Below are 26572 nucleotides of genomic sequence, written 5' to 3' on the forward strand. Positions count from 1 at the left end.
GGCAAACTATCAAATAGGGTGGGCCTCCAATGTACGCTTGAAAAGGTCCATACCTTCAATACTTTTCACAATTGCGTTATCGAGATGTCCCAGCATCGTAGAGACCAACAAGAGCATTTCTCGATGCCGCTCCTCAGCTGTGGCAGCAACGACTTCTGTCGTGCGGATAAGGTGTTGGTTGCTGACTGGGTCAAAACAAATCATGTCGCGAGGTCCGCGCACCGTGCAGTAGCCACGCTGGTGTAATGCCGCCATCGCGGGGTAGAGTCGACGAAAAGTAAAAGGTGACATCAGGATGGAGGAGGTTGACAGAGGCGGCATCGAGGCTGAGTTGGCTCCTCCAATCAGCTGGATCGACAAGTCGGGGAACATCCCGAACAATTTCTCGACGGGAATCCTCGAAGGCTCACCTGTCAATGGCGCTCCTGATAGGGACGGCGACACAGTGGTGGGGGATTTCGGCTCCGCGATTTGTGAAATTCCAGCAACCAGCGGTGAAACAGAACCTTTGTCGCAGATCGTTCGGGAAACCGACTCATAGGGTAATGCGTAGTCGTACGAGTCCTCATCAGCCGCGACAGGTGGCGTCCCAAATGAGTATTGAGATTCCGTTTCTGGTGAATGCACTGCCAAACCCTTTTCATAAGTAGTATGTAAGATTGTGGGACTCTTGACCCAGTTCCATGCCGTAGGTGAAGCCGCAGTGTCCGGCCTACGTATCATAGACACGGGGCGCAGAACACGATTCCTCGCAGGCTCGTCGGTTAGGAACTTCAGCCCAGCGGAACGCCTCGCAGATAAGCTTTTCCTCGAAGGCTCGTCGGCAAGGAACTTCAGCCCAGCGGAACTCCTCGCAGATAAGCTTTCATCGCCCGAAGCTGCCGACGGAGAGGCAGACGGGGTAGGCCAATCCTCGCTCCCTTCGTAGCTAGGCCGAAACTTATCCAAAGTATACTCGCAGCCAAACAGGTCAATCAGCGCTCTAAGGAAGTAGCGTTGGTGGTCTCGAGACCAATGATTGCACCAGAAGCCAGGTCGGGGTCTCGTCCCCAAAAGAACTGCGTCAATAGGGATGAAGAACCTCACCAATGCTGTTTGACGCACTCTTCAACGAGATGTCGAACGTTTTCAAAAGAGGGTGATTCTGACTTCGGGCCTTGCGTCGGATTTCATGCAGCGAAAACTCGTTGGTCATGGACTGCAAAGTTATACGAGTTCCTGAGTCAAGCACATTGATTAAATCGGCTGAAAAACGAATAATAGAGTACTAGGACATTAGAGCTCACCTCCAATATCTGCCTTGATGGCGTCGAAATCTCTCGAGTGGAAATCGTCGCCGATGATGCCGCGAAGGAGGATCTTCCTAATGGATTGAGACACCTCTTCGATAAATTTAGGTGAGCACACGGTAAACAGACTGTTGACGTTGCGGTCCTCCTGGAACATCTTGTCCTGTTTGTTGTTTGGAAGCGCACTGTCGATGCAATGGGAGATGTTGATTCCAGCGTAGGCGCAAAGGGCCAACCCCAGCATCCACTGGTCGGTGAGCCGAGCTGCTGCGCCTGAACTGCGCGCGGAGTTCTCGAAGTTGTGAAGTGTAAGCGACTTCCCCAACTCCGTCGTATCCTCCCCTAGATTCTCTAAAGAGATACTCCTGTGAACCCAACCTCTTTGGTGCAGCTGGTGCAGGGCGCAAGCTGCTGTCCCAATATGTACTGGAGTGATAGCGCTGGGGCATTTCCGGAGGCCACGGTTGTGAGGCACCAGATAGGTTCCATCGGTTTCATCATAGTCATATGGCAGCTTGAGGGCCGCCCTGATCGCTGGTGTAGATGGAGAGGCGGCACACAAGCGCTCAATCCAGTCGCCGTCGCTGGTCTTATGTCGAACTACAGTAAACCGATCTTCTTCATTGTAAAGGAAAGCAACAACCTCATCATGGTTAACAGTTGACTTTGGCTTGCGGCCTTTGATAGCTTGGCGGAGTTGGCCTGCGAGAGTAAGTTTTCGTCCACGGTTAGGAATGAAGGGCTGAATTGTCGATGCCGACGGGGTGAGAAGCAACGCCGAGACCTTTTTCATAGACTTGGACCTGGCGGGGGCATCACAGATGTCGGATGTCGCAACTGCCGCCGGCATAATCGAAGCCATAATGACGTGTGCGGCTGTCGAGTTCGTTGTCACACCGTTGGAAAGCATATTGACGCGGATATAATCAGAATTATTCGTTCCCCGTCTGCCATCCCTGAGGGGAGTTCTGACTCTGTCGCAGATGACACAGAGGAACGATGTGTGTTTGTATCTTTCTTTCGTCCAAGGCGACATTGGGATTATGGTCTGCGCTTCATTCATGATGAGCAATGGGATGACCTCTACTCAGGCTTTCAATCACTACCGCCTACAGGTCAGCGGAGGCTCGTATACGTCCTTTGCTGGCTATTCGTGATGAGCCTTCTGTGGACTTCTGTATGAGATCGAAAGGATCTCCTTATTCTTTCATAACTACGCGGGACCCTCCCCGCCATTACGAAGAACACGCATGCCACACTGACGATTTTTTACACGCTTACGCACATGGCGGCGGAAAACAGGTAAAGACGCAGCTCAACACTCTGGAAACGAAAGCCCCCTCAGCTGTGGAAATTGGCCCTCTACCCACAACCAATCTGGCCAAAAAACCGACTACTTGGACATCTATCTGCAATCAGACATCATGGGACGCCTTGGACCCACGCCTCAGAGCCCGATTCTGCGGCAAAGACCCACGTCCCTCTTCTACTTGACATTTGGTCAGTAGGCCGAAACATAGCGGCAATGCTCGTACCATCAAGTGAGATCCACACAGTGAAAAGCTCATTGTACGAGATCAGTGTCACCTGATCTACCATATCCTCATAGGGTTGATTGGGAAGTCGGATACAAGAATTGCCTTTATCTGAGCAATCAGATACCTTTGAGACTGGGTTACTCGAACTCACATGTTGAAGACAAGAAGAGAGTTTAATAGGAGGTGCGAGACTGCTGGTGCATCCAGCCGACTGTCCAGAGCTAGAACCGCTGAAGCCGACAACCCCTTAAAAAGTCACGGACGGAGAACCGTACCCTCGGTCACTACTCGCCAGACCGAACGACCATCAGCACAAGCAGCCCGACCCGACGACGCTCAATCGGATAGGCTCACTCAGATCGAGAAGAGCATTAAGGAACTCCAGGAGCAACTTACATGTCAAGGCAATTCTCCAACTATTGAGGAAACCTGAACTCGCTGTTACCACGAGAAGGTGTCAGACTCGATATCGGCTTTACCCGTAGAGACCGACCTTCTGGTCTCTTGAGTATGTCTTCATGGCCAAGTGTTCAACGCCAGGCACCATTCTGACTAACCTCGTCAGAGAAAGATCAAGCTGTCGAACACTTCGGTAGCAAAGAGTTCAACCACGAACTAAATAAGAACTCCAACACGAGTTCGTACAAGCAACCATACAAGACACAGAAGAAGTCACTCCACAAGATCAGTGCAGATTTTGTTGGTGGTGATGGGTGCGCTGTTTTGGGGAACAAATCGGTTCAGCTACCCCTGTTGTCTTCCATCGTTCAGATTGATTTGTGAGATGTATGATCACGAAATTATTCACAGGACCTCGACCAGTTTCGTCTCCTCCGTGTGGGGTGCCACTGGCTCCATAGTATCCGACAGAGGTGAGTCTGAGACACACACTACACCAACAGAGCTGTTGGCGGGTGGGCGACCACCGCCGCGTTGCTGGTGCAGTAGGCAGAAATCTCCTTACTGCCATACGGCAGGCAAAGAATGGCAGTTTCCGCCGACTTCAGAGCCCAAATTGCGACAAAGTCAGCCGGGTTTCTGGAACCATCCACATGAGCCTCATGCAGGCCTGCGTTCTAACCTCGCGGGAAGAATAGGCTTCGTTGAATTATCTTTGCATACTACAGAGGTGCTTCAGTTGGCCCAAAACCCCAATCGTCGCATTACCACGAATACCAAGTGCTGTGATTCGTATCCAGGCTGATAGAGGAATATTTCTGCTGGAGTGTCGTAGATTATGAAAACGTAGACCGTGCCGATCAAACTCAGCAGGGTGACCAGTGAGGAGAGCAGAGCCGAGTAAACCCAAAACAGCCGTGATGAGCGCGCAGGGGAAAACGTGCATTGCTCCTGCGACACAGAACACGCCCCATCAGGAATGATGGCAGCGTCATACTCGAAGCACATCTCCTGGGGGCGGCTATACTGAACTTGGTAGTACCAGAACTCCAGCTTCGCTTGGAAGTCTGGACTGCTGCACTGCTTCATTTTGTCATTGTTGATCTCGCAAGCAGAAAAGTAGGCCCGACAATTCTCAACAGCTATCGCGCCCGCTTCATTGTAGGATTCACGGCATCTGTCGTTTAAGGAACCCATGTCGTACGTTCTCTCAAAAATGAGCATGATGCCTAGCCCTCCTGAGAGGCTGACCGCCAGAATGAGTGCGAGGACTATGGCCCACGGTATATACTTGATCATGCACCCAATGTACCTTCCCACGCGGCCTGTGTGCATTATCTCCGGTTGTGTGATGTTCACGAACTTGTTCATCAGGAGGTAACACAACATACTGTTGAAAGCCATCACGGCGGTAGAGGCAGTGACTGCTGTTGTGAGGCTGGAGAGGGACGATATGTCCTGATAGTTGCAGCTGGTTGCAGAGCGTTTGGGAACTCACCTGTGGTCTGTGAAAGATGACGGGTCTATCAAAATAGTGGCCAGGCACATCACAACTATTGTCATCGACAACATTGTAATGGTCTTGGTTAATAGAATGTAGCGCCACATGTACGGCCGTGCATTCCAAGCAAAGCGGAGATTTCGAACAGGGTTCCACATAAAGATTCAGTAATCAGAATTATTCAAGCCATTGGCTTGCACCAGCTTCACACTCAGGTCTCCACAGCTCTACGGCAGAGTCGGCTGCAGATCCCGCGAGGAGCCACTGGGCCCGAGGACCCCAGCCCACTCTGCAAGGGTTGGAGCCGAGGTGAATCTCGTTGACTTCAGACAGGAGGTGCTTCGTTTCGTAGTTGTAGATTTTAACGATGCCTTCAGCCGCGGAGGCAGCTAGGTACTGCCCACTGTAGTCGAAGCTGACGCCGGAGACTGGTTGTCCCAGTGCCAGGCTCTGTACAACGCTGCTCTTGCGGAGGTCCCAGATCTTAACATTGCCAGCGACGTCACCGGACGCGAGGTAGTACCCGTTTTGGCTGAAGTCCAGATCCACCACTGCCGCGTCCGCTTCCAGCTTGGCTTTGCATATGGCCTCTCGGATGTCCCATATATCCAAAGTGCCTCCCTGGCTGGCTGCCCCGAATATCACTCCGTCAGGGTGGACCTGCACCCGGTTGTAGTTGAATCCCAGGCCTTTGTAGACCTTGTACAATGCACCACTGTCCAGATCATGGATAGACATTGTGCGATCGGCCGCGCTGCTAAGCAGGAGCGAGCCGAGCGTGTGCAGATCGAGGGACAGAATCTCGCCGATGTGGGTACGGAGGACATGGCTTGATTTGAATGACATTTTCCCCATCTGAGTTTTCCTGCCAGACCAGACGCGAATCGTCCTATCTGCGGATCCGGTCGCCACGATAGGCAGCTTTGAGTGTACTACTACCTCTGATGCTGCTCTGGTGTGTCCGATAAGCGAGGCGATTACCTGTCGTTCATTGAGGTCGAAGAGCGTCGCAGATCCGTCTCTCCCGCTTGACAGAGACACTGGCGAGGCCGAGATGCTCTCGTTCAGAACGACCTTCACGCTGGTTACCCCGCACACGCTGGCAGCTGCCTGGTGGGTTTGAAACCGGCCTCCACTTTCGATCTTCGCCCACTTGGACCGCGGACAGACGTCTTGTATGCCACGACTCCGGCGAGATTGAGTTAGCTTGACGGAGGAGGCCTCTATCTCTTGGAGGAACGTCTCAGGCAAACCCTGCTCACTGGGAGTGAATCCCATGTTCTTCAGAGAAGCCACTTCTTGCTGGAGGGCGGCAGACTGTGCCTGCAACGCATCCTTCTCCCGCTGCAAGCGAGCGATTACTCGACAAGCCGCCTCATGTTGGTAGAGTGACTGCGAGAGCTGGCTGCGAATTTGGTCTAGGTGCTGGCGTAGAACGAACGTTTCCTGCATAAGAGTGTCCCACTCATTCTGGAGAAGCCCCAGGAGCCCTCCGACTGAGGCTGCTTTCGGGGGCCTCGGTCTGACAACGGGGTCGACGTTTACAGCTATGGCGTCCGCGATGTCCATGGGGTCACCCGTAGAGGGGCAAAGCCCGTTATTTTCCTCCAGATACTGCCTGAGTAGTCGTTTTTCGTAGACGAGGCCTGTTCTGGGAACCAAAACTGGTTCCTGGGGACACTCGCCACTGATACTGCAGACGAGCGACATAAATCGTCAATTCTTCGGAGTCGAAACAGACACCAGTGCGTGTCACTCATGTGCGTTAAGTCAAGGATTGACCACCCATTTGAACACTCAGTCCATCAGCACCTCAACGAGGGCCTCTGCAACGATGTCGTCAGTCCAGGATCGCTTGTAGACTAGCTTGATGAGCTGCTCGCCGTCCGCAGGCTCCTCCTCCAGGTCGAAACGGAAAACACTAGTGCCAGGAGCACCCTTCATCTTCGTAGGTTTCTCGATGTAGTTTTGGCTGATCAACTTGACTTGCCTCGCACTCGAAACTTCCCAGTCGTACCCCGTAGTGATGTTGCTCACAAGCGAGATTTCGAGAGAGTCCCCCACCACGGGGTTGTGAAGGGTTAGTAACCCACCAGATCTAGGGAATGCCAACTGAAAGTCGGCAGGCTCGGCGTCTTTGGTCTGCGAAGCCAATGCGACAGAAATTAGCAATGATAGAAGACGCATTTTGATTCTGCAATTTGTTGTATAAAGACCCTTAGGTGGCATTGTCAAACTGCAGGCGATTCATCCAGAATAGAACGCCGCAGGCAAGCACATGAAATAAGCAAACACTCCAGTACATAAGACGAGCGTGGAGATCTGGGACATTCTCGGCAGAGCTGCGAAGTCACTTCCCCGCGTGACACTTCGGATGACAGATACCGCAGCTAGGCACGCCAACACGAACGCGAGAAAATTGCGTAGCCAGCCGATGGGAAACGCCGCCACGATCGCGAAGGGGAGCGTCCAGACCATAGCGTAGCCGGTGATAGCGAGGAATGTGAAGAGGCTGGGCACTGGAGTGGATTCAGCAGAATCGTTCTGGTGATTGACAAGCACGCCACCTAAATATGCGGCTACCGAAGTGAATCCCCAGAAACAAAACACTACGACGTGCGATAGTATCTCCGTTCGGAACAGCGCCGCCGCTACGTGGTCGTTGAGGTACCGGTTTAAGTTGCTGCAGAAGAACAGGAGGATGGAGGCCGTCTCGCACAGCCAGAAAGGCCCCCAGAGATCCGGTTTCTCATACATCGGTGTGGTGCTCTCCTTCATGACGTAAGGAAGAGCAGCCACCAGAACGCGCTGCGATACCTCAGTTGTTGTGGTATCAAAAAGACTGGCTACCCAGGAAACGTCCCAGAAGTAGAAGAGCTGCGTTCTGCCCGGTCCATACACTAACCTTTATCGGGGCTGGCGGCGCAATGATTCCCCCCAGCACCTCAGGCATCTCGGTAGGCTTCCCCACCACCTCTGGAGCAGGCACGCCGTCGGACATGTCGTCAGGCTTGGTCCACTGTGTCGCGTCGGTGAAGTGGTTATGGTAGTACGGCTTCCCCTCAGCCGTGTAGTACGCTGTCCACTGAGACATCTGAAAATGTATATTGTGCTTTCTCGCAGAGAAATGAAGCGGTGGAATTGGTCATATCCACTTGAGGCTTTCTATTGGAACCTAAATGTTCCCATTCGCAGTTCTTCACTTGTCACTGTTGATTTCAATTCACACCGACGTAGGGTTCGCCCAAGACCAACCTCCATTGGTCGGCGAACCTCCGTCTCCCACCAACGACTGCTACAACCAGGAGACTGCTCTCACAGACCCCCCGTTGTCCCTATTACTGGGAGTCACGTCATATGTTTCGTGTCAGCAGATATGCCAATTGGTCGAGAAATGCAACGCGTTCCAATTCACCGAGAAGAGCTCAACGTGTTTTCTGCATGAGAACCCCAATGGTCCCTCAACACCGGCGCCCGGCAGCAGTTCAGGTCCCAAGTGGTGTCCTTGCGAGCAGGACAATCGATTTGTGGGTGGTACGCTGCTGGAATTAGGGATGAGCGCCAACTTCCGGGTGTGCAGGGAAACGTGCCAAACGATGGAGAAGTGTCTCTACTGGTCATTCGTCGCTTCAGACAGACAATGCTGGCTGTTCTCGAGCAGGACAAGTACAGACACGCTTGAAGGAGCTATTTCTGGAGCTCAATACTGCGGATCCGAGTGTATGATACATGGCAAGGCTGTCTCTCTTGAGGATGGGACTGTCCGAAAGGCACTTCTCAACATCTCTCCTTATGAATGCGAGGAGTCGTGCCAGAAAGACGCCGAGTGCGATTTGTTTTATTATAGGTGGTACACTGGGCTCTGCATCTTTCTATCAGAGAAGCTGGAGATGTTCGATTTCCCAGGCGTTAGTCTGGGGAATTCTGATTGCGACTTACACGTCTGTGACCTGATTGACGCATCCCTTTGTTATGGCTACTGTCCATGCGAGGCACCAATCACAACGTCGACCACAACTGATGGCACTGCCTCAAGGTCGGAACCATTCGACTCGGCAGTTGTGGCTTGCGTGTTGCTCGTTGGAATGGTGGCCTTCGTCACTGGAGTTCTGATGCTCAAACGAAGAGAAAGCGACTAGGGTTTTATGTGTATAGGTGCTGTACTCATGTATTATTAATCGGGACTCATGATAAATTAATTGGAGAAATGGTTTCTCTTGTAACTCGCCCTGCCCCAGCGTTCACTGCCGAAGCTGTGATGCCCAACGGCAGCTTCAAGCAGGTCTCGCTCAGTGACTGCAAGGGCAAGCATGTCGTGCTTTTTTTCTGGCCTTTCGACTTCACATTTGTGTGTCCCTCTGAGATCATTGCCTTCGATAAGGCTCTTGAGAAGTTCCGACAGAGGGGCGTCGAGGTTCTCGGAGTGTCGATCGACTCCACCTTTGTGCATTTTGCCTGGAAGAGCACGCCCGTAGAGAAGGGTGGCATCGGGAATGTGCAGTTTCCTCTAATTGCGGACGTTGACAAGAGCATCGCCAAAAGCTATGGCGTTCTTCTTGAAGGCGGCATCGCTCTTAGGGGAACCTTTATCATTGACAAGGAGGGAATCGTTCGCTCTACTATCATCAACGATTTGCCTCTGGGAAGGTCTGTGAAAGAGGTGCTGAGGATTGTTGACGCTCAGCAATTCACAGAGGAGCACGGTGAGGTGTGTCCGGCGAACTGGAGGAAGGGCAAGGCCGCCATGAAGCCTACGGCCGTCGGTGTTGCTGCTTACCTTGAGGAGCACTACGGTAAGGAAGAAAAAAGTCGTTGACAGATGGAAACATCTAGAATGTCGAAGATCGGGGAACGGGTTGAATTGAGTAGCATTCGTGTCTGACTGACTCTTTCAATTGAATTGAATCTCAGCAAGATTGACACCGACAGTATGGAATTTCGAGAGCCGTTCCATTAGAATTCAAATGCTGCTCGAGACATTCATGTCTGTGTAACGAGAGCAGAGTATCACAGTAAACGCCGCACTCAAAGTGTCATTCACAATTCACAATGTGCTCGGCTACCGCGAAGGGGAGTGGGGTCTGATCTCATGTCGTCATATCGACCCTGTGGTAGAAGAAGCGTTGCACCCTCCCAGAAGCGACATTAAAAGAATATCATTTTACACGCACAGCATTACAAGCTCTAAAGTCACTGAGCCCAACCGAAGCTCTAAAGTCACTCAGGTCAATCAATGACCGCAATCCAACCCTTGACAAGGGCGCACAGGATCAATCTCCGGAAGCTCCGGAAGGGGCGGCAGAGTAGGAAGGTTGGGGAAGGTAGGAATTACTGGCAAAGTAGGCAAACCCGTATCCACGCAGGGCGTACGAGTCGTTGTGGTAGTCGTTCTAATCGGCCACGTGGGGCAGGGCGTACGAGTCGTTGTGGTAGTCGTTCTAATCGGCCACGTCGACTCTGGAGTCGTTCTAATCGGCCACGTCGACTCTCGTATCGTCGCAAAAGTCGACTCTTGTGTTGTCCACGGTGTCGTTGTGGTTGTAGAGTAGACGGGGTAGGTGAGGAAACATTCCTTCTTCCCAGAATAGTGGAACTTCGAAGTGGAAACACGTCTAATGTTCTTCATGAGTCTGCAGCGACGATACCGCGGATCCCAGTTGAAAGCCTTACAGGCCTTCAATCTCAAACAACTTTCCCAGCACGTCCACGCCGTGTCGGTCCGCTCCACCCGGAGGTCACAGCCTGTAATGTGTTGCCGCCGTACGCAAGGACTGCATTAGAAGAATGATCGAGACTCACTGATCAGGTACACCAGGGTGAGCACAGCGCATGTCAACGGAAATGTAGCGGTGGTTTCGAACTGCTTTCACGTGGGAGCCGAAAAGCCTGCACCGTCGCTTGGCAGGATCCCACGTGACGTACTCGCATTTACGTGACCGTCTACAATTGTCCACGCAAACGTCCACACTGGGCATTTTTACCCAGCGACTAGCGCCACAGAAGTGCTTAGTAGCGCACACAGGCCTGTAGCCGACGCCTCTTTGCAAGCTGTCGCGACACCGAGCTACTCGAGAGCAGACTGTCACAATAAACGCCACACTCAAAAATCTCATTCACAATGTGCTATTACGACGGCTACCTTGGAGGGGAGTGGGGTCTGATCTCATGTTCTAATTGACGCGTAATCACGTGGTTCTACCTCTTAGGGCATCTACCCTCTTAGGGGAGTGGAGCTACCCGGCGTGGGTCGTCCGTAGTGACCCGAATTAATAGCAACATGTATGTTTAGTGAACAAGGATTTTCCTGGACGATAATAGGTTCCCCGATCCTCTTGTGCCGCTCAGATGTAGCGGCATCGGTGTATGACGCCACTTGGGCTCGCGAACAATCCACCAATGAGGGCCTCTGGTGTTGAGGGCCTCTGGTGTTGAGGGCCTCTGGTGTTGAGGGCCTCTGGTGGCTACAGACTGCTGCCCTGTCTTGGTGGTCTAGGTTGCGCTTGGCTGCCTGGCCTGGGCGGCCTTGGATTTGCTTGGCTGGTCACTGTCTTCAAGAGGAAGTCGTTGGAAGGTTCGGACCAAGAAGCCCTAGGTTCCAGTTCAAGGCTGTCCTGTGACCACAAAGTTTCAACGTCCGATATGGGTTCTGTCGGCGGTGACTTCCTATGGAACCTCCAGTAGACGCATAGGTAGATTATCGCTGCTCCAATGATCAACACGGGTATTAGAGTACCGAGCAGCCACGGACCCAACAGCCCATAGTCGCTGGCCTCCTCTACGTCAACTGAATCGGCCTCTGAGAACAGACTGTCTCGCGTCTCCGCTACGCATGCTGTCGACTGGAACGCGAGAACGTTGGCGCCGGAAGTGAAGACGGACTGCGCAGGCTCTCCGCACTCGCGGGCAAACAACTGGTACTCAGAGTTGAAGCAGGGGACTGCCGGACTGGGCGAAAACGCGGCAAATGCGACGATGGGTGGCGGGGTAGTGGTGCTTGTTGAATTGCTTGTTGTAGTGCTTGTTGTAGTGCTTGTTGTAGTGCTTGTTGTAGTGCTTGTTGTAGTGGTTGTCGTAGTGCTTGTCGTAGTGCTTGTCGTAGCGCCTGTCGTGGTGCTTGTCGTGGTGCTTGTTGTTGTATTTGTTGTACGTGTCGTATTTGTTGCGCTTGTTGTGCTTGTCGACGTGGTGGTCGGAGAGAAAGCGCATTCGGATTGAAGAGCTGCATTCAGTCCAAAAAATCCACTCACCCCTAAAACTAGAAGTTGAAGCGTCAGCTCTCTGAACCAGGTTGAACAACATGAGTGGGAAGCCGCAATTGCCAGAATGTTCCATGTCTGGAAGTTTGGGGAATGGAATGCCGGTTTGACCGTCGGGATCAGCCCGTAGTGCTGTCGACTGCAGACCGTTGGCCCACGTGAAGTCTCCATCAGGCACGGCCATGAGTCCAACAATGATCGAGCTTCTTCGGGGAGCACCATGACTTGCGAAAATACCCGCCTCCACCTCAGTGGAGGTTACTTGGAAGATTTGAATATCATACAGCGGCTCCTGGAGGACCCCATTTTCAAAGTCGTCCACTCTGTACTGTGTTTGCAGAAAAACAACGGGAGGCCTGCTGAACAGCTCTCGGTCGCCACTGGCTCCGGTCACGTCGGCAATAGGCAGAATCTGGGTTCGGAACCGCAAACGGCACATACCGTCTTTGTGACTGACGTGGCGGCCGCCAGGTTAATATCTACGGCAGAAACCTCGTGTCTTGCGAAGAGTACAGTTTGCAACACATCTTCTTGGATATAGCCTCCAGCCCACCCTCCAAGCGAGCCGATGAGTAGTGTAACTCCTGAGCTGTCAGAAGGTTCCTCCACAGGACATCCCGGCGCTACGCGAAACTTCACCACACGTGCAGTTGTGTCAGACAGAGGAGCGGCCACAGCCGTCGCCAGATTAGTGCTAACATCGGTCCTGACCGCGCCTGTGAAGTACACTGGCTCGTCGTATGTAGATCTGAAAACCATGTCAGGCTCAAATGACACCTGGATGCTGAACCGGGCCCAGCAAGCGGCGATCCTGGTGGTCACGAGTCCCCGAACTCACAAGACGGTCAGAATCGAAATGTGCATCGGGGTGCAAAGGTTAAATACAGCGTTCGCTGCCCTGTTTTGTGTCGTGCCTCGTAAAACCCACTATTCGCACGTATGCACTCATACGTACCCTTTTTTTTTGTCGCGTGGAGTCAAGTGGTGCACCCCGATTGTGAGCACCCAGAGTGGGTCAAAGAAGAGCATGAGAGAGAGGATCGGAGACCCCTAACATGGAACCACACGGAGCCCGTGTGTGATGTTTTTTTGGAGTCAGGTCCGCTGCTTGAGTGCCTCCGAACGGACTACGAGCCCATCACTGACGGATGTACACAGCTTGAAGGACCCGACTTCGAGTTGTGTATGTACTTCCATTACGAGGCCTTCGAAAAGGACTGTGGTCGATGGCAATCTCATGTGTCGGGGAAAAACGAAATCGTGGAGCCCCCTGACAGCGTATTTCACATTGTTGCCTCGTGAGGTCTAGACGGTTGGCTTAAGCAGGCTCCTTGTCACTCCGACCACGAAAGTGTACGATTCCGGTTTCTGGAAGTCCATGGGAGACGCCTTCCAGAGCATGTTCAGTGCGCGATGGGCAGTGCTAGCCGTTTTAGTATTCTTGACCATGAGCCTTGTGGGGGCGGTCGCCATCATGAGCTCGGTGATTCCCCCTCAAACGTTTTCGGCGCGCTCCGCTCGCCTCCTTAGCATCATGCTGATGCCGGTTGTGGTGGCCTTCATACTTGTATTCACCAGCGTCTCGTTGGCTTCTTGCTTGGATGTGTTCGCTTTAACGTACAATAGCGCGTCCAGAGCGGAGGACACTGTGAACACATGTCCTCATCGCGCTCTCGGCCTGGATCTCGCGGGCTACCGCGAGACAGATACCGCGTGGACCGGAATTAACACCTTCTCTGAGGCCATCAGAACTGTAGAAGAACGTACAGAATTTCTCCTGGAGAAGAGCACAGATTTCAGAGGGGTGCTGCTTTCTCCGTGGAATGTGACACGCGAGGATCCTGATCGAGTTGGAGGCATCCGAATTTTTGAACCTGGAGTGGACGGCACTGCTGCGTCCCTCGCAGAGGACTCCAGCAACAAGATTTTTACAACTTGGAAGGGTTACCGTGGGCTGCCCATGAATAAGATTCTGAACGGGCTGGACGTTTGGCGGCGCGCGCGTCTTGGAGACCTTCCTAATCCGACTGCCAACTTCGAAGCGGCCACTATCGATGATAGCGACCGTCTTCCCTACAACTGGGCGTTCGGGATGCTGTTCAAAGAGAAGTACTTTTTGATGGCGAGTGACCCTCGGCAAGGCGACAAGTGGCGAAACACCGTTGACGTCACTGTGCAGTATGACTTGGATCAGTGCCCTGACGCCCCTCAAGCTTGCCAGCCCTACAACCTCTGGTCGTGGCGTGGGGCCCCAATGGTAAAATACGACGCTGGCAACATCCTAAAAGGCCCTATGCACGACGAGATGGCCTTCGCCATGGAGGTGCTGCTCAGCGACGGCTCCTGGATCAGTCGTGTCGAACGCGGGTCGATACCCAAGCCATGGCCTCAATTCGACGTCACCGGCAAGCAAGTCGCACAGGATTGTAGCGCGTCTCCTCCTGTCTTTGACTCGTTCGCTGAGAACACATGGGACGTGACCTCACGTGAGCAGAATTTTGTTCCCCTCTGGGAGCGGCCCTACCTCTTCAATCCGTATGCTTGCAAGTTCAGTGGAGTCCCGGGCCAGGAGAGCTACACGAACTCCTTGGGCTATGAGCGCGCCACGGAGAGCAAGCTCCCGCCGGTTATGGAGATTTCCAACGCTGTCGGCCGCTTTCTGGAGAGTAAGGACGTGTGGATGGAGAGCTACTCCGAGTGGGTAACTTCACTGAAACGCAAGAACGCTGAGCTGCGAAGCCTCCTCAACGCCACCATGGAGTTCTCGACACGCATCCCCAGCATGTACTCCTCAGAGCGCTTCGTGAACTGGGGGTTGTGGTCATTGGTGCTGCTTACCGACCTCGCAGTGCTGGTTGTGGTAGTGTTCCTCATAGGAACCTGGGTCTGGGCCGCGTATCGCATTCTACGGAATGAGCGTGAGCTAGTCCAGGACGACGGCGACGTGCGCACAACACTTCTCAAAAACCAGAAAACCGTCAGCAAACGCCTTCATTCGTCAGTGGCTGTAAGCGGCGTCTTCGGTGTGGTTTTCATTTTCCTTTCCGGTCTAGTAATCGGGATGGTGGGAGAGTCGTCTTGCGAGCCGCCGAGCAGCCCGAATCACGACGACGGGTTCTCCAGCAACTTCGACGCCATAAACCGTGCCCTCCTGTACATCGGCGAAGACTGGCGTCAGGAGTTCTACGACACTTGCGTGGTAGGAGACGGCAAGTTCATAAACCTCCTGCAATTCGAAGGTCCGATCAAGGACCACTACGATATTCTTGCACATGAATTGCAGTTCAATGCTTCTTATGGCCTAACGGAGGAAGAAGCTCAAACACTGGATAAGGAGCAGTACCGGAACGTCTGGGATGTACTCGAATACGATTTTTCCCAGCTAGAGCGTATGGCACGCAATGCTCGGAGGTGGTTTTACGACTATGGACCCGGACCGCTGATGATGTTCGGATTGAAGCAGCACAGCTCCCACTCCCTAGACCCGCGTGAGCTGTGTCACAGGGGCCTCGTGAACCGCCGGTTCCGCTTCATAGATCAGCACGAGTACGGCCTGCCGGCAGCCGGTTTCCGGCACCACATGCTCATTCGGATGGACCGGGAAATTGTTAGCAATCTCCGGTCTTTCTGCCAGTCGCGATGGCCGAAAGGCAATTGGGAAGCGCTGGTGCTGCACAACGAACCAGATGAACTACTGCTCATTCCTGGAGTGCGTGACGTGCTAGAGCACGTCGCCCACTTCCAAGAGACCGCTCGCATCACAAATATACCAAAGGTACAGGCCGGTTTCGATTATAGATGGGGCGAAAAGTTTTACAACTACCGCCTTAGGTGCTACAACAACTCAGAACAAGTAGCGGGGAAGCCTCGCTGGGACATGAACTGGCGAGGGGCTCATCCGGACTGGTGTGGTCGGAACGCCATGTTCATTGACTTCGGTACCCATGGACAGTTCGGTGCTCGAGACATCAGTCGCGATTCCTTTGTGATGTCCAACAGTTGGACAGAGAATGTCGCAGAGGCATGGAGAACGAGGGTGGTGGGATTCGTAAGCATGCGGCGATGCCAAATACGCAGACAGACTTGAGCTTGAACGCCCCCAGTCCAGCCACCTTTAATACGTTCGGCCCTGCAAAGTTTGTGGACCAGGCGAGCGAGTTTTGGACTCGCATCTACATGTGGTCGCAATCTAAGCCGGACGTACCTAATGTGCCCGTGATGAGGCAATTCCGCCTTCAGAAGTACTCGTCCTCTGACAGGGGCTTCCTACATCTGAACCACTCGGTACACATGCTCTACGCTGGAAAGGCGCTAGCGAGCTCTGGACGTGCTCACTGGCCTCCTGTGCAGCTGTGTCCGAGCGACGAGTCAGACTTCTACCTGGACCTCCCGTCTGGTAACCGCAAGCTGTGTTCCAGTCGAACCGCAGCGTTCCATGATGGGGCGTGCGAGACGGTGCCGAAATCGTTGCTTCAGGGGCTGAGCACCACTTTCATGGGAGACATGCTATACTACAAGCGGTATCCAGACATGAACAATTGGCTATTCCCTCGCGCGTACAGAGAGGCATGGGCTGATATATACGATGTGGAAAAGCTGTACTTCGGCGAGGCTAAGACGATTGAGCACAACGGGGAGATCCAAGACAAGCCCTATTTCAACTGCCAAGGCCAGGCGTGAGATCATTGGGAGTGAAAAGATGCAGGCCTGATGGCAGTAAGTGTGAAGTCCGGACCCCTCACACCAACAATCACCTGAGAGTGAAGGAAGACATTATGCTTGGTCTGGAATGGCTGGAAACGGCGGCGATGTGGTTCAACCGCTCGCTTTCGTCTGAGGCACTCGCGGGGATCGATATTGCAGACATGAACTGCTCTGGTATTTTCGACGTCTTCAAGGTGTCCTTTGAGCAGGAAGGCATCTGCTCGTACCCTGGCATCAACGCTGTTACCCTTTGGGCCTTCAGCTTGTATTTTGTAGGCGTCCTGTGTGGAGTGTGTTCGCTCTTCTTTGCGCTTCTGCGGTGCGCAATCACCAGGTCGGACTGGTCAGATGAGGAATTCACCATCACGATGTACTTCGAGGAGTGCAAGAGGGGGCACACTCGTTTAGTGTCGCACTACCTCAACCACTTCGTCACCGAGCACGTGGTCGATCGGCACGGGAATACAGGCCTTCACTGGGCTGTACTTAGCAACAACCCTGGACTCGTACACTACTTGTTGGAGCGCGGCCTGGATCCTAACCAGTACAACCACCAGAAGTACACCCCGGTGCACGTGGCGTTCATCGAGCAGCACCTGACCACAGGCAGTGAGCTGCTGGATCATGGGGGCGACCCTAATCTCGTAGACTTTTACGGCGAAAGGACTATGACTGGTATTCTCACGAACCCCTTCATAATCCGTGAAAGAATGCACAAGCAAGAGACCATCATCACTGCTGGAAAGGCCCTACTGACGACTCTCCACCCTGCGCTGTTGGTTTTAGAGAGGCATGGGGCCAAGTTGAACTTCGCCAACACCCGAGAAGAGGTGCCAGAGTCCATTTTGGAAAAGCTCAGAGGCTCCCTCAACGTGGACGGGCAGCTCGTGCAGGACGACGCAATCGTCATGCCAGACCCTACAGACTTGGACTTTTTGGAAGAGGAGGACTCTAGCACTTAATCGTGCTGCTAAGGAGACGGGAAGACACAAACCGACTGCTATTTGCTTGTTGTTCTCTTGACCTATCACTTCGTTCTGCGATCTATGCGAGAGACATTCTCAGATGGGGAGTTTGGTGGAAGTCAACTGAAGAAGGATTTGCTTATTTCGACGGCTTGCTCGACATCGCGAGTGTCCTCAGCTCCCTCAAATGCAGTAGTGTCGACGACATCAGGCGCTGCTGCTGCACCCGGCGAGAAAAAGTACGCTCCCGCACCGCCCACGACGGCGAAGCCGCCAGCGGCTGCCGCCAAGCCGCCGATAAGCACCGGACCGCCGCCGCCCCCTCCTGGGGCGGCCGTTGTCGTTGACGAGGACGCTGGTGGCGGAGTCACGACGTCGTCGTCGGGGTAGGCGCACCTCAATTCAACAGCCTGCGCCCCTGGCCTAGCAGCACGTTTACCGACGTCAGACGTGAGATGACAGCTCCTTTTGACGGTGTCGAAGTACAAGCCTTGACAGCCCTCGAATCTGGAGTCATGGCAGAGTTTGACGCACTCCTCGACGGATACGCCCTTCACACGCCTCATGTCGGTAGTGGCGAAGCGGACGTCCTTCAGAAGGCAGATGGGGTCGATGGGAGTGGGGGTCGTCGTTATGGGCGACGGCATGGATCTGCAAAGAATCACAATCACAAAACTGACGTCGACTCACGTAGGTTGCGGACCAAACGTTGGGACCGGACCTGGACCTGGCGCACGGGTCGGTATAACAGGGTTCAAGGTCGGCAGTATCGGCTTGGGGGGGACCGGAACAGTTGATGCCGGAGCCAACGTAGGAGCCGTATAAACGGTTGAGGCTGGTACCAGTGTAGGAGCTGTATAAACGGTTGAAGCCGGAGCCAACGTAGGAGCCGTATAAACGGTTGAAGCCGGAGCCAACGTAGGAGCCGTATAAACGGTTGAGGCTGGTACCAGTGTAGGAGCCGTATAAACGGTTGAAGCCGGAGCCAACGTAGGAGCCGTATAAACGGTTGAGGCTGGTTTTGGTGGCGGGTTGGGCGTCGGCGGTGAAGCGCAAGACAAACTGACCGACAGGAACCCCGAGCGTTTCACTGTGTTCATGTCGTTAAGCATCAAGTAGCAGTCGCCGGTTGTTCCGCCCTGCTTGACCTCCAGCGAAACCGCGACGCAACCCTCCGAGTAAGCGTCGGCACAGGCCAAAATGCAAACGTCAATGTAGGGAATGGGTACGATCCGAAGAATTTGCTCGTCAAACACAGTCTGGCCCTTGATGCACCCGTAATCAACCTGCCATGTATTGGTAGAGGTAGCTCCTATCGTGGTCGGAGGAAGAGTGGGAGGTAATGTGGGAGGTAATGTGGGAGGCAATGTGGGAGGTAGAGTGGGAGGGAGAGTGGAAGGTAGAGTGGGAGGGAGAGTGGGAGGGAGAGTTGGAGGTAGAGTGAGAGGGAGAGTGGGAGGGAGAGTGGGAGGGAGAGTGGGAGGGAGAGTGGGAGATGGAGTTGTCGCAGGGTAGCATGCATCAGAACAGTTGCCGCTTCCGTTGCAGGGCCAGTACGCGTATCCCACAGAACATTTTCTGCAGTCGTCAACATGAATATAAGACTGGAGTGCTTCGCACTCAGCATGTGGGAAGCACTCAGGCGAGCAGGCGCCGTCCAGGTTGCATGGGTAGAAGTTGTCGCCCGTTAAACACTTCTTGCACGAGTCACCTGACAGACCAACAATAAGGCTGTGGCAGGGAGATTTCTGTACGAAGCAGGCTGCTGAACAGCTGGTAGTATCATTACAGGGATACAGAGCGTACCCCATCTGGCACTTCATACAATTCTCCACAGGAATCCAGCTCACAAGTGATTTGCACTCATCGGCCGGCGATGCCGTGCTGCCCGACGCCTTGCTGTGGTGGGATTTGCTGTGGTGGGAGGATTTGCTGTGGTGGGAGGATTTACTGTGGGAGGATTTGCTGTGGGAGGATTTGCTGTGCCTTCCTGGCCTCTTGAGCCCAGCTGCGACGTAACCCCAAGACGTTGGAATTGACACGAACGACAGGAGGAGCCACGTATTCCACATGATAATCGTTAGTTGGATAATAAGGTTTCAGACCACGTCAACGAACGCACGTTGATGTGCCACAACAGAGGGCGCCCTCCGATCCGTTGACTCGTTTGTTGAGGGGTCAGTCGTGCAACTTTTCGATATACCGTTGGTAATTCAGGACGAAATCGAGGAGCTCTTTTTGACGCGACGTCCTCTCCTCCGATTCAGTTTCCAAGTATGAGGTGTACCCTGAGATTAGATCAAGTAAACATTAATATTGCATAAATATTAACATCAATTAGAGCGAAAAATACGCTGAAAACCGTGTCTTTACCATTAACGCATTCTACGAGTTCCTCAATGGAGAGTCCCCTGTAGCGTATTATTGCAAAAAGCGAGTCCACCACGAGACTGTTGCCGTCATCTGGAGAGACGTTAAAAATTAAAAAGCAGTCAGAGAAGACCCCAAAGCAACAAGCACCGTACGTGTCAGTGCCATGAGCACCGTAACCGCCATGCAGGCCACCTCCAGGCCCGCATCACACTTTACGAGGAAATCGTCATCGTCAGCGTCCTGCAACCGCGCATCATACACCTGGTATATGTCGAGTAGGCTGCGGAAAGTGAGTAGGTGGGTAGGTGGTGCTTACCGATGCGTTTTCTGCGCGTGTTTCTCAAGGAACTTCGCCGTCACGCGAATACGATCGTCATCTGCCAATTGTCGCAGTAGATGGTTGATGAGGGACAGTGTGTGGAAGTCGAGATCAGTATCGTCAGGGGAGGACGACAGACCGATTCGCAGCAGAACTCCGAACAGAGGCTTCAATCCACCTTCAGCTACGAGCTGGGAGCAAATGTCTTTGCGACCTTCTGTGGCGTAGCTAAGCAGCTTCATTACGGGGGTAACAAACGCGCGTGCCCGTAAAAAATTTAAGGACACCTGAACCCCACGGTTTTTAGAAAACAGCGTCTTGTCGGCGTCAGACTGTGACCACTATGAAGAAATCGCTCCAAGAAACCGGAAGCAGAAACAAGCCCCACCTGAAGCAGTAGAGCCATGATGTCACAACAATTCCCCACGAACTCTAACTCTTCTGAGGAACGGGTGGGCAGCGTAGACAACGTGTGCAGTGTTCCCAAAAGGGTTGTCACGGCGGCAGACGAAGACAGCTGGGACTGGAAGCGCAATATAGAGAAAGAAAGAGAAACCGCAGGAACTAACACTCACACAGAACTTTTCGCTGTGGTGTGCAAGGGATGATACGATCTCTGTGAAGGCGACGGTGTTATGATCGTCCATTGAAGCGTTCCCATCGCCGCGAACCTTCTCCAGGAATTTGGAAACAATTCCATGTGGGAACAGATCCCCTGTGCGTCGGGGATCGAGGTCGCATAACGACTCCAGAATCATCAGCACGTTCGACACTGCTTCATAATCCTCTTCACTGGCGAGTTCGTTTATGCGATCTGCATTAAATCATGAACGTATAAATGGATGACCGTGCGAAATATTCCTACACCCACCCAGTGACGTGGACAACACTAAGAAAATGGAGGTATCGAAGAGGTCTTCAATGAATGGCTCCACCTCCGATGGCTGTAATAACTCAACACTCAGAACTTACTGCTTCGAAGGATACGATGTCTCGTAGAACGGACAAGACGGAAATCAGGATGTCCGTATTAGAATGGGCCACAAGAGAGCACAGGGTAGCCAAACCCTTGGAAAATATTAAAAACAAACCATCTGTGAGGAAGTGGTGCTAGCCTTTAACAACTCACCTGGTTGACAATGAAGGCTTTGGTGAATGATGGGTAAGGAGCCACCTGGGCGCAACGAAGAATGACCTCATCCAGTTGAATCTGAGAAGTTCAGTTGAAAACATCAATTACGAATTAAGATCAAGAAAAAATCTACTTATTAATAATACCCACCTCGCTGTCCATGAATTTCTCTGGCTCTTCTGGATGCTTGAGTCTGAGAGACTGATTTCGGTTCATGGCTCGATCTAAGTGGACTACGAGCCGCTTGACGTCGGCCTCGGACTCCACAAGGGTTGTTGGTTGGATTGTGTCGGCTAACGAGAGAATTGATTGTAGCTGTGCGTCGTCGATGTCATCAGGAAGGGTCTTCAGCAGCTCCAACGCGTCTGTCATTCTAAATGAGCATTTACACAAAGTATGGCAGACGAGAGGAGTGCGTACGAACGTGAGTGACAACTACAACGCAACTCTGAGGGTTGTAATTCGTCGTTAAAGAATGTTTCATCGAATTCCAATGGACGCGGTTATAGCCTTCTAAATAATTTCTAGGAACTCGTCGCGCGTGGGACCTCTTCGGCTCCACCGGACTAGATTCGCCGTGGAACCCGAAGGCAGTACGCCTCATCTCAGCCCCAATGGTACGTGTGTCGCTTCTTGGGTGGAGAATGGCTGTACGCGCGCTGGGGGCGGATACGGTATTCACAGAGGAGGTGGTCGCTTGCAGACTGGCCGGAGCGAAGGCAAGATGGAACACAGATTTCAATATCAAGGGTGAGGACTACGACTGCTGCATGGACAACGCTCATTCGTTCCAGAATTCGTAACCCCGAGGAACGACACACCTTTCTCCACTGTTCCCCACGAGAAATCGCATCTAGTTCTGCAACTGGGCGTTTCGACGGCTGAAGATGCCGAAAAGGCTGTCAGAATAATTGTCGAAGGTATAAATCGCTTCTAAAATCATTTATTTTCTTTCAGATGTAGCTGCAGTTGATATCAATATGGGGTGCCCTAAAGCCTTCAGTGTCAACAAGAAGATGGGAGCCTACCTGCTGGAAGATCCCCCAAGAGCCTTTAGTATCATTTCTAATCTCCGAGAAAAGTTTCCAGATTTGGTCTTGTCGGCTAAGGTGAGAGTTTTAGGTAAGGAGAATGGCGACGAACCTCCCAGCGATGAGAGAATCGAGGAGGTGAGATAAGCTTCTACCCTTAACAGACCATTATCTTCATTCTCGGCCTTGTCTCCGCCGGGGCCAATGCCATTACCATCCACGCTAGGTTCACCAGCCAGCGACCTAACCGCCGGGCATTCTGGGCCGTTTTTGGAAAGATTAGGGAAAGGTTACCAAATGGTGGGTTCAACCACGTTTTAATCATTAATTGCTCATTTGATTTTTGTCTATGTTAATCAGGCTGCATTTAATTTGCCTTAGACATCCCTCTGGTTGCTAACGGTGACATCCTGACTGAAAGCGACGTGCACGGATTCTTGAACCACGAAAAGGGCGGTCAAGGACACGTTCAAGGCATCATGATTGCTAGAGGAGCATTAATGAATCCTGGTATCTTCAGGAATGTGGCTCAGGTACGAGGGTGCGTCTCTGACGACATTCTCCTTAAAGAACATGACGTGGAGGGAACCGTTCTAGGGGTTTTACTTAACGATTACGCTAGGAACTCCCTTGCAGCAGTTGCAGAAGGCGTAAGGAGCTCCCTTCAAACTCAATCTCGATTCCGTCGCTCATTAATTTCCAGGCAAACCCCCCGAAGAAGCGGCGGAAACTCGGTTCTACGCTGGACGCATACCTCAACTCTCTGCAGCCGAACCCGCCTGAAAACGTGACTGGCTTCCGAGCCTTTTCTGCTTTGATTCTTGTGGCTTTGAACCGAGGTCACCACTTCCAATTCCTCAAGTATCTTGCAACGCAATTTTTCCAGCATAGGGTAGATGCTATTTATTGTTGATCGTTAATATATGGCAGCATCCGTCTCTCCACGCCGACGCGGTGCGCGCCAAGACTATGGGTCCACTGCTCCGCATTTTCGGTTTGGACCAATGGTACTTCTTCACGTTTTGTGAGGAGTTTAAGGCGATGTATCCCACAAGAACACACGCCAAGATCAACACGAATAAGTAAGTGTTAAGCAACATTACAATTAATCCGTTGTTAGGTACGTCTATGAGATGTGCGAGCAAGACCAAGAGATTGATGGCTCCTAAATGCGAATGTGTACTCTGGCATGTATGTTGTTCATCATTCAGTCACATAGAAGCCTAGTCCTTGTCAAACTGTTGCAACCTCTTGTTGGGCGGACGGCACTGAATCACCAGTGGTAGACGCACCTTCAACGACAGCAGCATCAATGGCCTGCTGACCCACGTAGGAAATGCCCATCGCTTCCGTGTCTCGCTGACGTTCAACAGCCGTAGGACTGTAGCGTCGGGGTTGTGCCCGCTTGCGGTACCAAAGCGCCACGGCGGGGCCGACAAGCATCACTGCGACCATGCAGAGAAGAGCCAGTAGGAAGTTCTTTGTGCCTTCGGGATCAGTAACATCGTAGGGACGGGCTAGAACGCCAGATGGCAGCTTCAACGTCGTCGGGTAGGTGGTTGGAACGGCGGTCGTGGTCGTCGTAGAACTGGTCGTCGAGGGAGTAGTTGTGGGTGTAGGTGTAGTCGTGGGTACTGCCCACTTCAGCGCATCCATTGGGAAGCTCGCACGGCAGATATTGAACCCAGCGGTAGTCCCGCACTGCACCGCATACCGACTGCTGTTCACTGCCTTGCCCTTACCGACGAAGTCAAGGGTGTTCATCCCGGGAGTGCCGCCGACATAAGATTCCACTATGTGGTTGCCCACTATGGTCTGGTCCGTACGGCAAGTTTGACCTTTCAACATCTCGGCGGCGTCGCATACGGACGACTCAATGCACTCCTCAACCGGCGTAGAGAAGCAGTCTATTAGGCGTTGGCTCACTGGACCCGCGAGCTCTCCGAAAATCGCGGCAGCTACCTTTCGCAGCTCCTCAGTATCGAGTTCCACCCCAGCGCTGCTGCCCGCCTTGTCAATGAGCTCACAGAATGTCATGAGGAAGAGTGCGGCGCTTACCTTCTGCCCGTGAGAGCTGAAAACTTGGAGAGCTTTCTTGGGGAAAGACGAGATGTGTGTCAGGGCGGCCGGTATGACTGAGAGCCCCTGCTGGTTGGGGGGGCGATCAGCATCCGAGGCTAGGGTCGCAGTGTGTGGGAGGCCTAATGTGGTGCTGGCCACCGAGATCAGGGAGCCTGCATCGTTGTCAACAATGTGCGCTTGGAGCTGCATCTTATTGGGATATTTAAGATTCCATGAAACGCATCACTCCTCAAGGGTTGGTCAAATAAAGGTTGGCATGTATGTATGGCTCATAAACCCCGTCCAAGTCAGCAGAACTAATCCAACGTCGCCTGATCAGACAGGTGACTTTCGGTAGAGACATAAAGACTCTTAGTAGAGAGACCACCACCGACAGAATCATCATCCGAGGGCTGACCTCGGTGGGGGTCCTCTTCGCTATTAGAGAAAACATCCATGCTATGGTGTTCCGCATGGCGATGTGATCCGGTATCCCTCTCCACATATTGTCGGATGCGCCGGAGAACCCGCCGTTTCAAACGGTCCTTCCAATGCGCCGGACACAACAGGAAGAAGATCACTTGCTGTAACCATCATTGAGAGTCAGACAGTGATTTCCTACCAGCACTACCCCTAGCGCCACAAAAGCCCAGTGGTGTCCTTGTGTGGCATCCAGTAGACTGGCCGTGGTGGTGATTTCTGGTTCTGTGGCGCATTCTGATAGCCTTGGCGGGACGGCAAAGACGGGGCGTGTAGGACCCAAGTCCACGCTAGCGATGCAATCGGAGACACCTGATGGTCTCATGCATCTGAGTGAGAAAAGATCTGACGAATTCAGGCGCTGGGAAAATGTCCCCTTGCCCAAAATGTCCAGAGACGGCTCGCTGGGAAGTTGACATAGCCGCAACTTCAAGTCGGCGGACTTGGCGATGATACACTGCCGTTCATCAGCCATAGCATCCCGGTCGCATTCCACCTGGCGAAGACATGCCTCATGACCCAACCTTACGCACTGTGCCAACGGTTCCACCAGCAGAGCCACATCCCCGCCGAAGACCGCAAGGAGCTCAGTTGTCATCCGTCCCAGCGCTTCAGGCTCCGCGCCAGCAACCGCCAGCAGCTCCAGGAACAAGCCAGTCCATAGGGCAGCGTGCACCATGGAGCTTCGAGGCCGAAAGGCCGCGACGGCGCGTCTCGGAAGGCAAGAAAGGCAGTTGGGAAGGGTCTCGGGTTTGGCCGTCTCGCACAATACCAGTGTGGAGGCTAAGTATAGTGAAGTCTGGGTGCTCCGCAGGATCACCAGTCTCATGCTATTTTATGATATCCTAAATATGGATCTTCGATGTCGAATATAGCTTTGGACTGCGTCCAGGTACAGCTCGCTACTGCTGCCGAGGAAATCAGCAATCGTCTGGTTGGAGCGGCGCCACTACCAGTGGTGATGTTGCCTGACTCAAACCACCAATTTGATGAATCTACTACTAGGAGTGACCGGATCGCACCCAGATGCCAGTGCAGGAGTCATCAAACATTTGCGAGCTTTTGGGGTGGACGTTAAGGTTGTTGCGGCAAATAGATCGATGCGCCGCTGCAGCAAGCAAGTCAGGCTGTCAACTCCAGTGGACAGTGCCGATCCTGCCAACGTATGTCAGCACCTCATTGCGCGGGCGGACGTACTTGCGATGTTGCCGCTCACAGCGCCTGCCTTAGCCAGGGTGTCAATGGGTATTTGTGACGACCTGCCAAGCCAGTTGATACGGGCTTGGGACCTCCAACGACCGTTGCTTCTCTTTCTATGTATTGACGGAACAACCTGGAGCCACCCAAGCACCGCAGCGCACATTAAATCTGTAGAAGCCTGGGGGGCTGAGGTGCATCGAGTCCCACCAGAGCTGTTCTGTCAACCATGGAATGAGGCGCAGAAGCTAGATGTTTGGAATGTGGTTGACGTCATCATGTCGAGATTGGCAGCGGAACAGCTCCTTTTGCCGGAGTAATTATTTA

General features: G+C 53.0%; 17 protein-coding genes across 31 annotated transcripts; 7 read left to right on the top strand and 10 right to left on the bottom strand.

The window, feature by feature from the left end:
• Positions 1-9: 9 nt before the first annotated feature.
• KVP18_000230 (uncharacterized protein) lies at positions 10-2199 on the bottom strand (the record flags this gene model as incomplete). 3 transcript variants are annotated; one of them, XM_067952161.1, is made up of 3 exons in its annotated part: positions 10-1058; positions 1087-1245; positions 1287-2199. In XM_067952161.1, the coding sequence occupies 3 exons, from the start codon at positions 2197-2199 to the stop codon at positions 10-12; spliced, it is 2121 nt and encodes a 706-aa protein (XP_067811162.1). The 3 variants fall into 3 exon arrangements, with proteins under 3 accessions (XP_067811162.1, XP_067811163.1, XP_067811161.1); XM_067952160.1 differs by lacking the exon at positions 10-1058 and having other exon boundaries at positions 1064-1245; positions 1287-2139; XM_067952162.1 differs by lacking the exons at positions 1087-1245; positions 1287-2199 and having other exon boundaries at positions 10-372.
• Positions 2200-3961: 1762 nt separating this feature from the next.
• KVP18_000255 (uncharacterized protein) lies at positions 3962-4885 on the bottom strand (the record flags this gene model as incomplete). 2 transcript variants are annotated; one of them, XM_067952358.1, is made up of 2 exons in its annotated part: positions 3962-4697; positions 4725-4885. In XM_067952358.1, the coding sequence occupies 2 exons, from the start codon at positions 4883-4885 to the stop codon at positions 3962-3964; spliced, it is 897 nt and encodes a 298-aa protein (XP_067811202.1). The 2 variants fall into 2 exon arrangements, with proteins under 2 accessions (XP_067811202.1, XP_067811201.1); XM_067952357.1 differs by lacking the exon at positions 4725-4885 and having other exon boundaries at positions 3962-4597.
• A 19-nt stretch (positions 4886-4904) lies between these two features.
• On the bottom strand, positions 4905-6437 carry KVP18_000249 (uncharacterized protein; the record flags this gene model as incomplete). The annotated part of the gene is made up of 1 exon (XM_067952306.1): positions 4905-6437. The coding sequence occupies one exon, from the start codon at positions 6435-6437 to the stop codon at positions 4905-4907; it is 1533 nt and encodes a 510-aa protein (XP_067811194.1).
• An 87-nt stretch (positions 6438-6524) lies between these two features.
• On the bottom strand, positions 6525-6914 carry KVP18_000221 (uncharacterized protein; the record flags this gene model as incomplete). Its single annotated transcript, XM_067952092.1, has 1 exon — positions 6525-6914. The coding sequence occupies one exon, from the start codon at positions 6912-6914 to the stop codon at positions 6525-6527; it is 390 nt and encodes a 129-aa protein (XP_067811149.1).
• A 60-nt stretch (positions 6915-6974) lies between these two features.
• Positions 6975-7821, bottom strand: KVP18_000248 (uncharacterized protein; the record flags this gene model as incomplete). 3 transcript variants are annotated; one of them, XM_067952285.1, is made up of 2 exons in its annotated part: positions 6975-7604; positions 7633-7821. In XM_067952285.1, 2 exons carry the CDS (start codon positions 7819-7821, stop codon positions 6975-6977), a joined length of 819 nt encoding a protein of 272 aa, XP_067811192.1. The 3 variants fall into 3 exon arrangements, with proteins under 3 accessions (XP_067811192.1, XP_067811191.1, XP_067811193.1); XM_067952284.1 differs by lacking the exon at positions 7633-7821 and having other exon boundaries at positions 6975-7505; XM_067952286.1 differs by having other exon boundaries at positions 7561-7821.
• An 85-nt stretch (positions 7822-7906) lies between these two features.
• On the top strand, positions 7907-8866 carry KVP18_000258 (uncharacterized protein; the record flags this gene model as incomplete). Its single annotated transcript, XM_067952382.1, has 1 exon — positions 7907-8866. The coding sequence occupies one exon, from the start codon at positions 7907-7909 to the stop codon at positions 8864-8866; it is 960 nt and encodes a 319-aa protein (XP_067811206.1).
• A 68-nt stretch (positions 8867-8934) lies between these two features.
• KVP18_000238 (uncharacterized protein) lies at positions 8935-9543 on the top strand (the record flags this gene model as incomplete). Its single annotated transcript, XM_067952209.1, has 1 exon — positions 8935-9543. The coding sequence occupies one exon, from the start codon at positions 8935-8937 to the stop codon at positions 9541-9543; it is 609 nt and encodes a 202-aa protein (XP_067811174.1).
• Positions 9544-11645: 2102 nt separating this feature from the next.
• Positions 11646-12847, bottom strand: KVP18_000263 (uncharacterized protein; the record flags this gene model as incomplete). Of its 2 annotated transcripts, XM_067952424.1 has the most annotated exons (3): positions 11646-12395; positions 12425-12794; positions 12822-12847. In XM_067952424.1, 3 exons carry the CDS (start codon positions 12845-12847, stop codon positions 11646-11648), a joined length of 1146 nt encoding a protein of 381 aa, XP_067811212.1. The 2 variants fall into 2 exon arrangements, with proteins under 2 accessions (XP_067811212.1, XP_067811213.1); XM_067952425.1 differs by lacking the exons at positions 12425-12794; positions 12822-12847 and having other exon boundaries at positions 11646-12422.
• A 75-nt stretch (positions 12848-12922) lies between these two features.
• KVP18_000220 (uncharacterized protein) lies at positions 12923-17649 on the top strand (the record flags this gene model as incomplete). Of its 5 annotated transcripts, XM_067952076.1 has the most annotated exons (4): positions 12923-13281; positions 13310-16031; positions 16061-16659; positions 16689-17649. In XM_067952076.1, 4 exons carry the CDS (start codon positions 12923-12925, stop codon positions 17647-17649), a joined length of 4641 nt encoding a protein of 1546 aa, XP_067811145.1. The 5 variants fall into 5 exon arrangements, with proteins under 5 accessions (XP_067811145.1, XP_067811144.1, XP_067811148.1 ...); XM_067952075.1 differs by lacking the exons at positions 13310-16031; positions 16061-16659; positions 16689-17649 and having other exon boundaries at positions 12923-13285; XM_067952079.1 differs by lacking the exons at positions 12923-13281; positions 16689-17649 and having other exon boundaries at positions 13362-16070.
• Positions 17650-17771: 122 nt separating this feature from the next.
• On the bottom strand, positions 17772-19475 carry KVP18_000225 (uncharacterized protein; the record flags this gene model as incomplete). 2 transcript variants are annotated; one of them, XM_067952106.1, is made up of 3 exons in its annotated part: positions 17772-18303; positions 18389-18714; positions 18744-19475. In XM_067952106.1, 3 exons carry the CDS (start codon positions 19473-19475, stop codon positions 17772-17774), a joined length of 1590 nt encoding a protein of 529 aa, XP_067811154.1. The 2 variants fall into 2 exon arrangements, with proteins under 2 accessions (XP_067811154.1, XP_067811155.1); XM_067952107.1 differs by having other exon boundaries at positions 18343-19475.
• A 658-nt stretch (positions 19476-20133) lies between these two features.
• KVP18_000246 (uncharacterized protein) lies at positions 20134-21848 on the bottom strand (the record flags this gene model as incomplete). Of its 3 annotated transcripts, XM_067952276.1 has the most annotated exons (7): positions 20134-20305; positions 20342-20676; positions 20782-21158; positions 21216-21288; positions 21317-21438; positions 21467-21554; positions 21627-21848. In XM_067952276.1, the coding sequence occupies 7 exons, from the start codon at positions 21846-21848 to the stop codon at positions 20134-20136; spliced, it is 1389 nt and encodes a 462-aa protein (XP_067811186.1). The 3 variants fall into 3 exon arrangements, with proteins under 3 accessions (XP_067811186.1, XP_067811188.1, XP_067811187.1); XM_067952277.1 differs by lacking the exons at positions 20134-20305; positions 20342-20676; positions 20782-21158; positions 21216-21288 and having other exon boundaries at positions 21299-21412; positions 21474-21554; XM_067952278.1 differs by lacking the exons at positions 20782-21158; positions 21216-21288; positions 21317-21438; positions 21467-21554; positions 21627-21848 and having other exon boundaries at positions 20342-20586.
• KVP18_000234 (uncharacterized protein) lies at positions 20749-20952 on the top strand (the record flags this gene model as incomplete). The annotated part of the gene is made up of 1 exon (XM_067952191.1): positions 20749-20952. The coding sequence occupies one exon, from the start codon at positions 20749-20751 to the stop codon at positions 20950-20952; it is 204 nt and encodes a 67-aa protein (XP_067811168.1).
• Positions 21849-22456: 608 nt separating the features above from the next.
• KVP18_000245 (uncharacterized protein) lies at positions 22457-22863 on the top strand (the record flags this gene model as incomplete). Of its 2 annotated transcripts, XM_067952274.1 has the most annotated exons (2): positions 22457-22645; positions 22672-22863. In XM_067952274.1, 2 exons carry the CDS (start codon positions 22457-22459, stop codon positions 22861-22863), a joined length of 381 nt encoding a protein of 126 aa, XP_067811184.1. The 2 variants fall into 2 exon arrangements, with proteins under 2 accessions (XP_067811184.1, XP_067811185.1); XM_067952275.1 differs by lacking the exon at positions 22672-22863 and having other exon boundaries at positions 22457-22654.
• Positions 22864-23007: 144 nt separating this feature from the next.
• On the top strand, positions 23008-23593 carry KVP18_000236 (uncharacterized protein; the record flags this gene model as incomplete). Its single annotated transcript, XM_067952193.1, has 3 exons — positions 23008-23157; positions 23211-23399; positions 23438-23593. 3 exons carry the CDS (start codon positions 23008-23010, stop codon positions 23591-23593), a joined length of 495 nt encoding a protein of 164 aa, XP_067811170.1.
• A 147-nt stretch (positions 23594-23740) lies between these two features.
• KVP18_000251 (uncharacterized protein) lies at positions 23741-24778 on the bottom strand (the record flags this gene model as incomplete). The annotated part of the gene is made up of 1 exon (XM_067952329.1): positions 23741-24778. One exon carries the CDS (start codon positions 24776-24778, stop codon positions 23741-23743), a length of 1038 nt encoding a protein of 345 aa, XP_067811196.1.
• Positions 24779-25145: 367 nt separating this feature from the next.
• On the bottom strand, positions 25146-25877 carry KVP18_000261 (uncharacterized protein; the record flags this gene model as incomplete). The annotated part of the gene is made up of 1 exon (XM_067952396.1): positions 25146-25877. The coding sequence occupies one exon, from the start codon at positions 25875-25877 to the stop codon at positions 25146-25148; it is 732 nt and encodes a 243-aa protein (XP_067811210.1).
• Positions 25878-26037: 160 nt separating this feature from the next.
• Positions 26038-26565, top strand: KVP18_000235 (uncharacterized protein; the record flags this gene model as incomplete). The annotated part of the gene is made up of 1 exon (XM_067952192.1): positions 26038-26565. One exon carries the CDS (start codon positions 26038-26040, stop codon positions 26563-26565), a length of 528 nt encoding a protein of 175 aa, XP_067811169.1.
• Between the last annotated feature and the right edge of the window lie 7 nt (positions 26566-26572).

This window comes from the organism of the source record quoted next, assembly GCF_019968955.1.
Source record: "MAG: Porospora cf. gigantea A chromosome Unknown PgA_NODE_23_length_67860_cov_337.782, whole genome shotgun sequence".
NCBI classification, from domain to species: domain Eukaryota; phylum Apicomplexa; class Conoidasida; order Eugregarinorida; family Porosporidae; genus Porospora; species Porospora cf. gigantea A.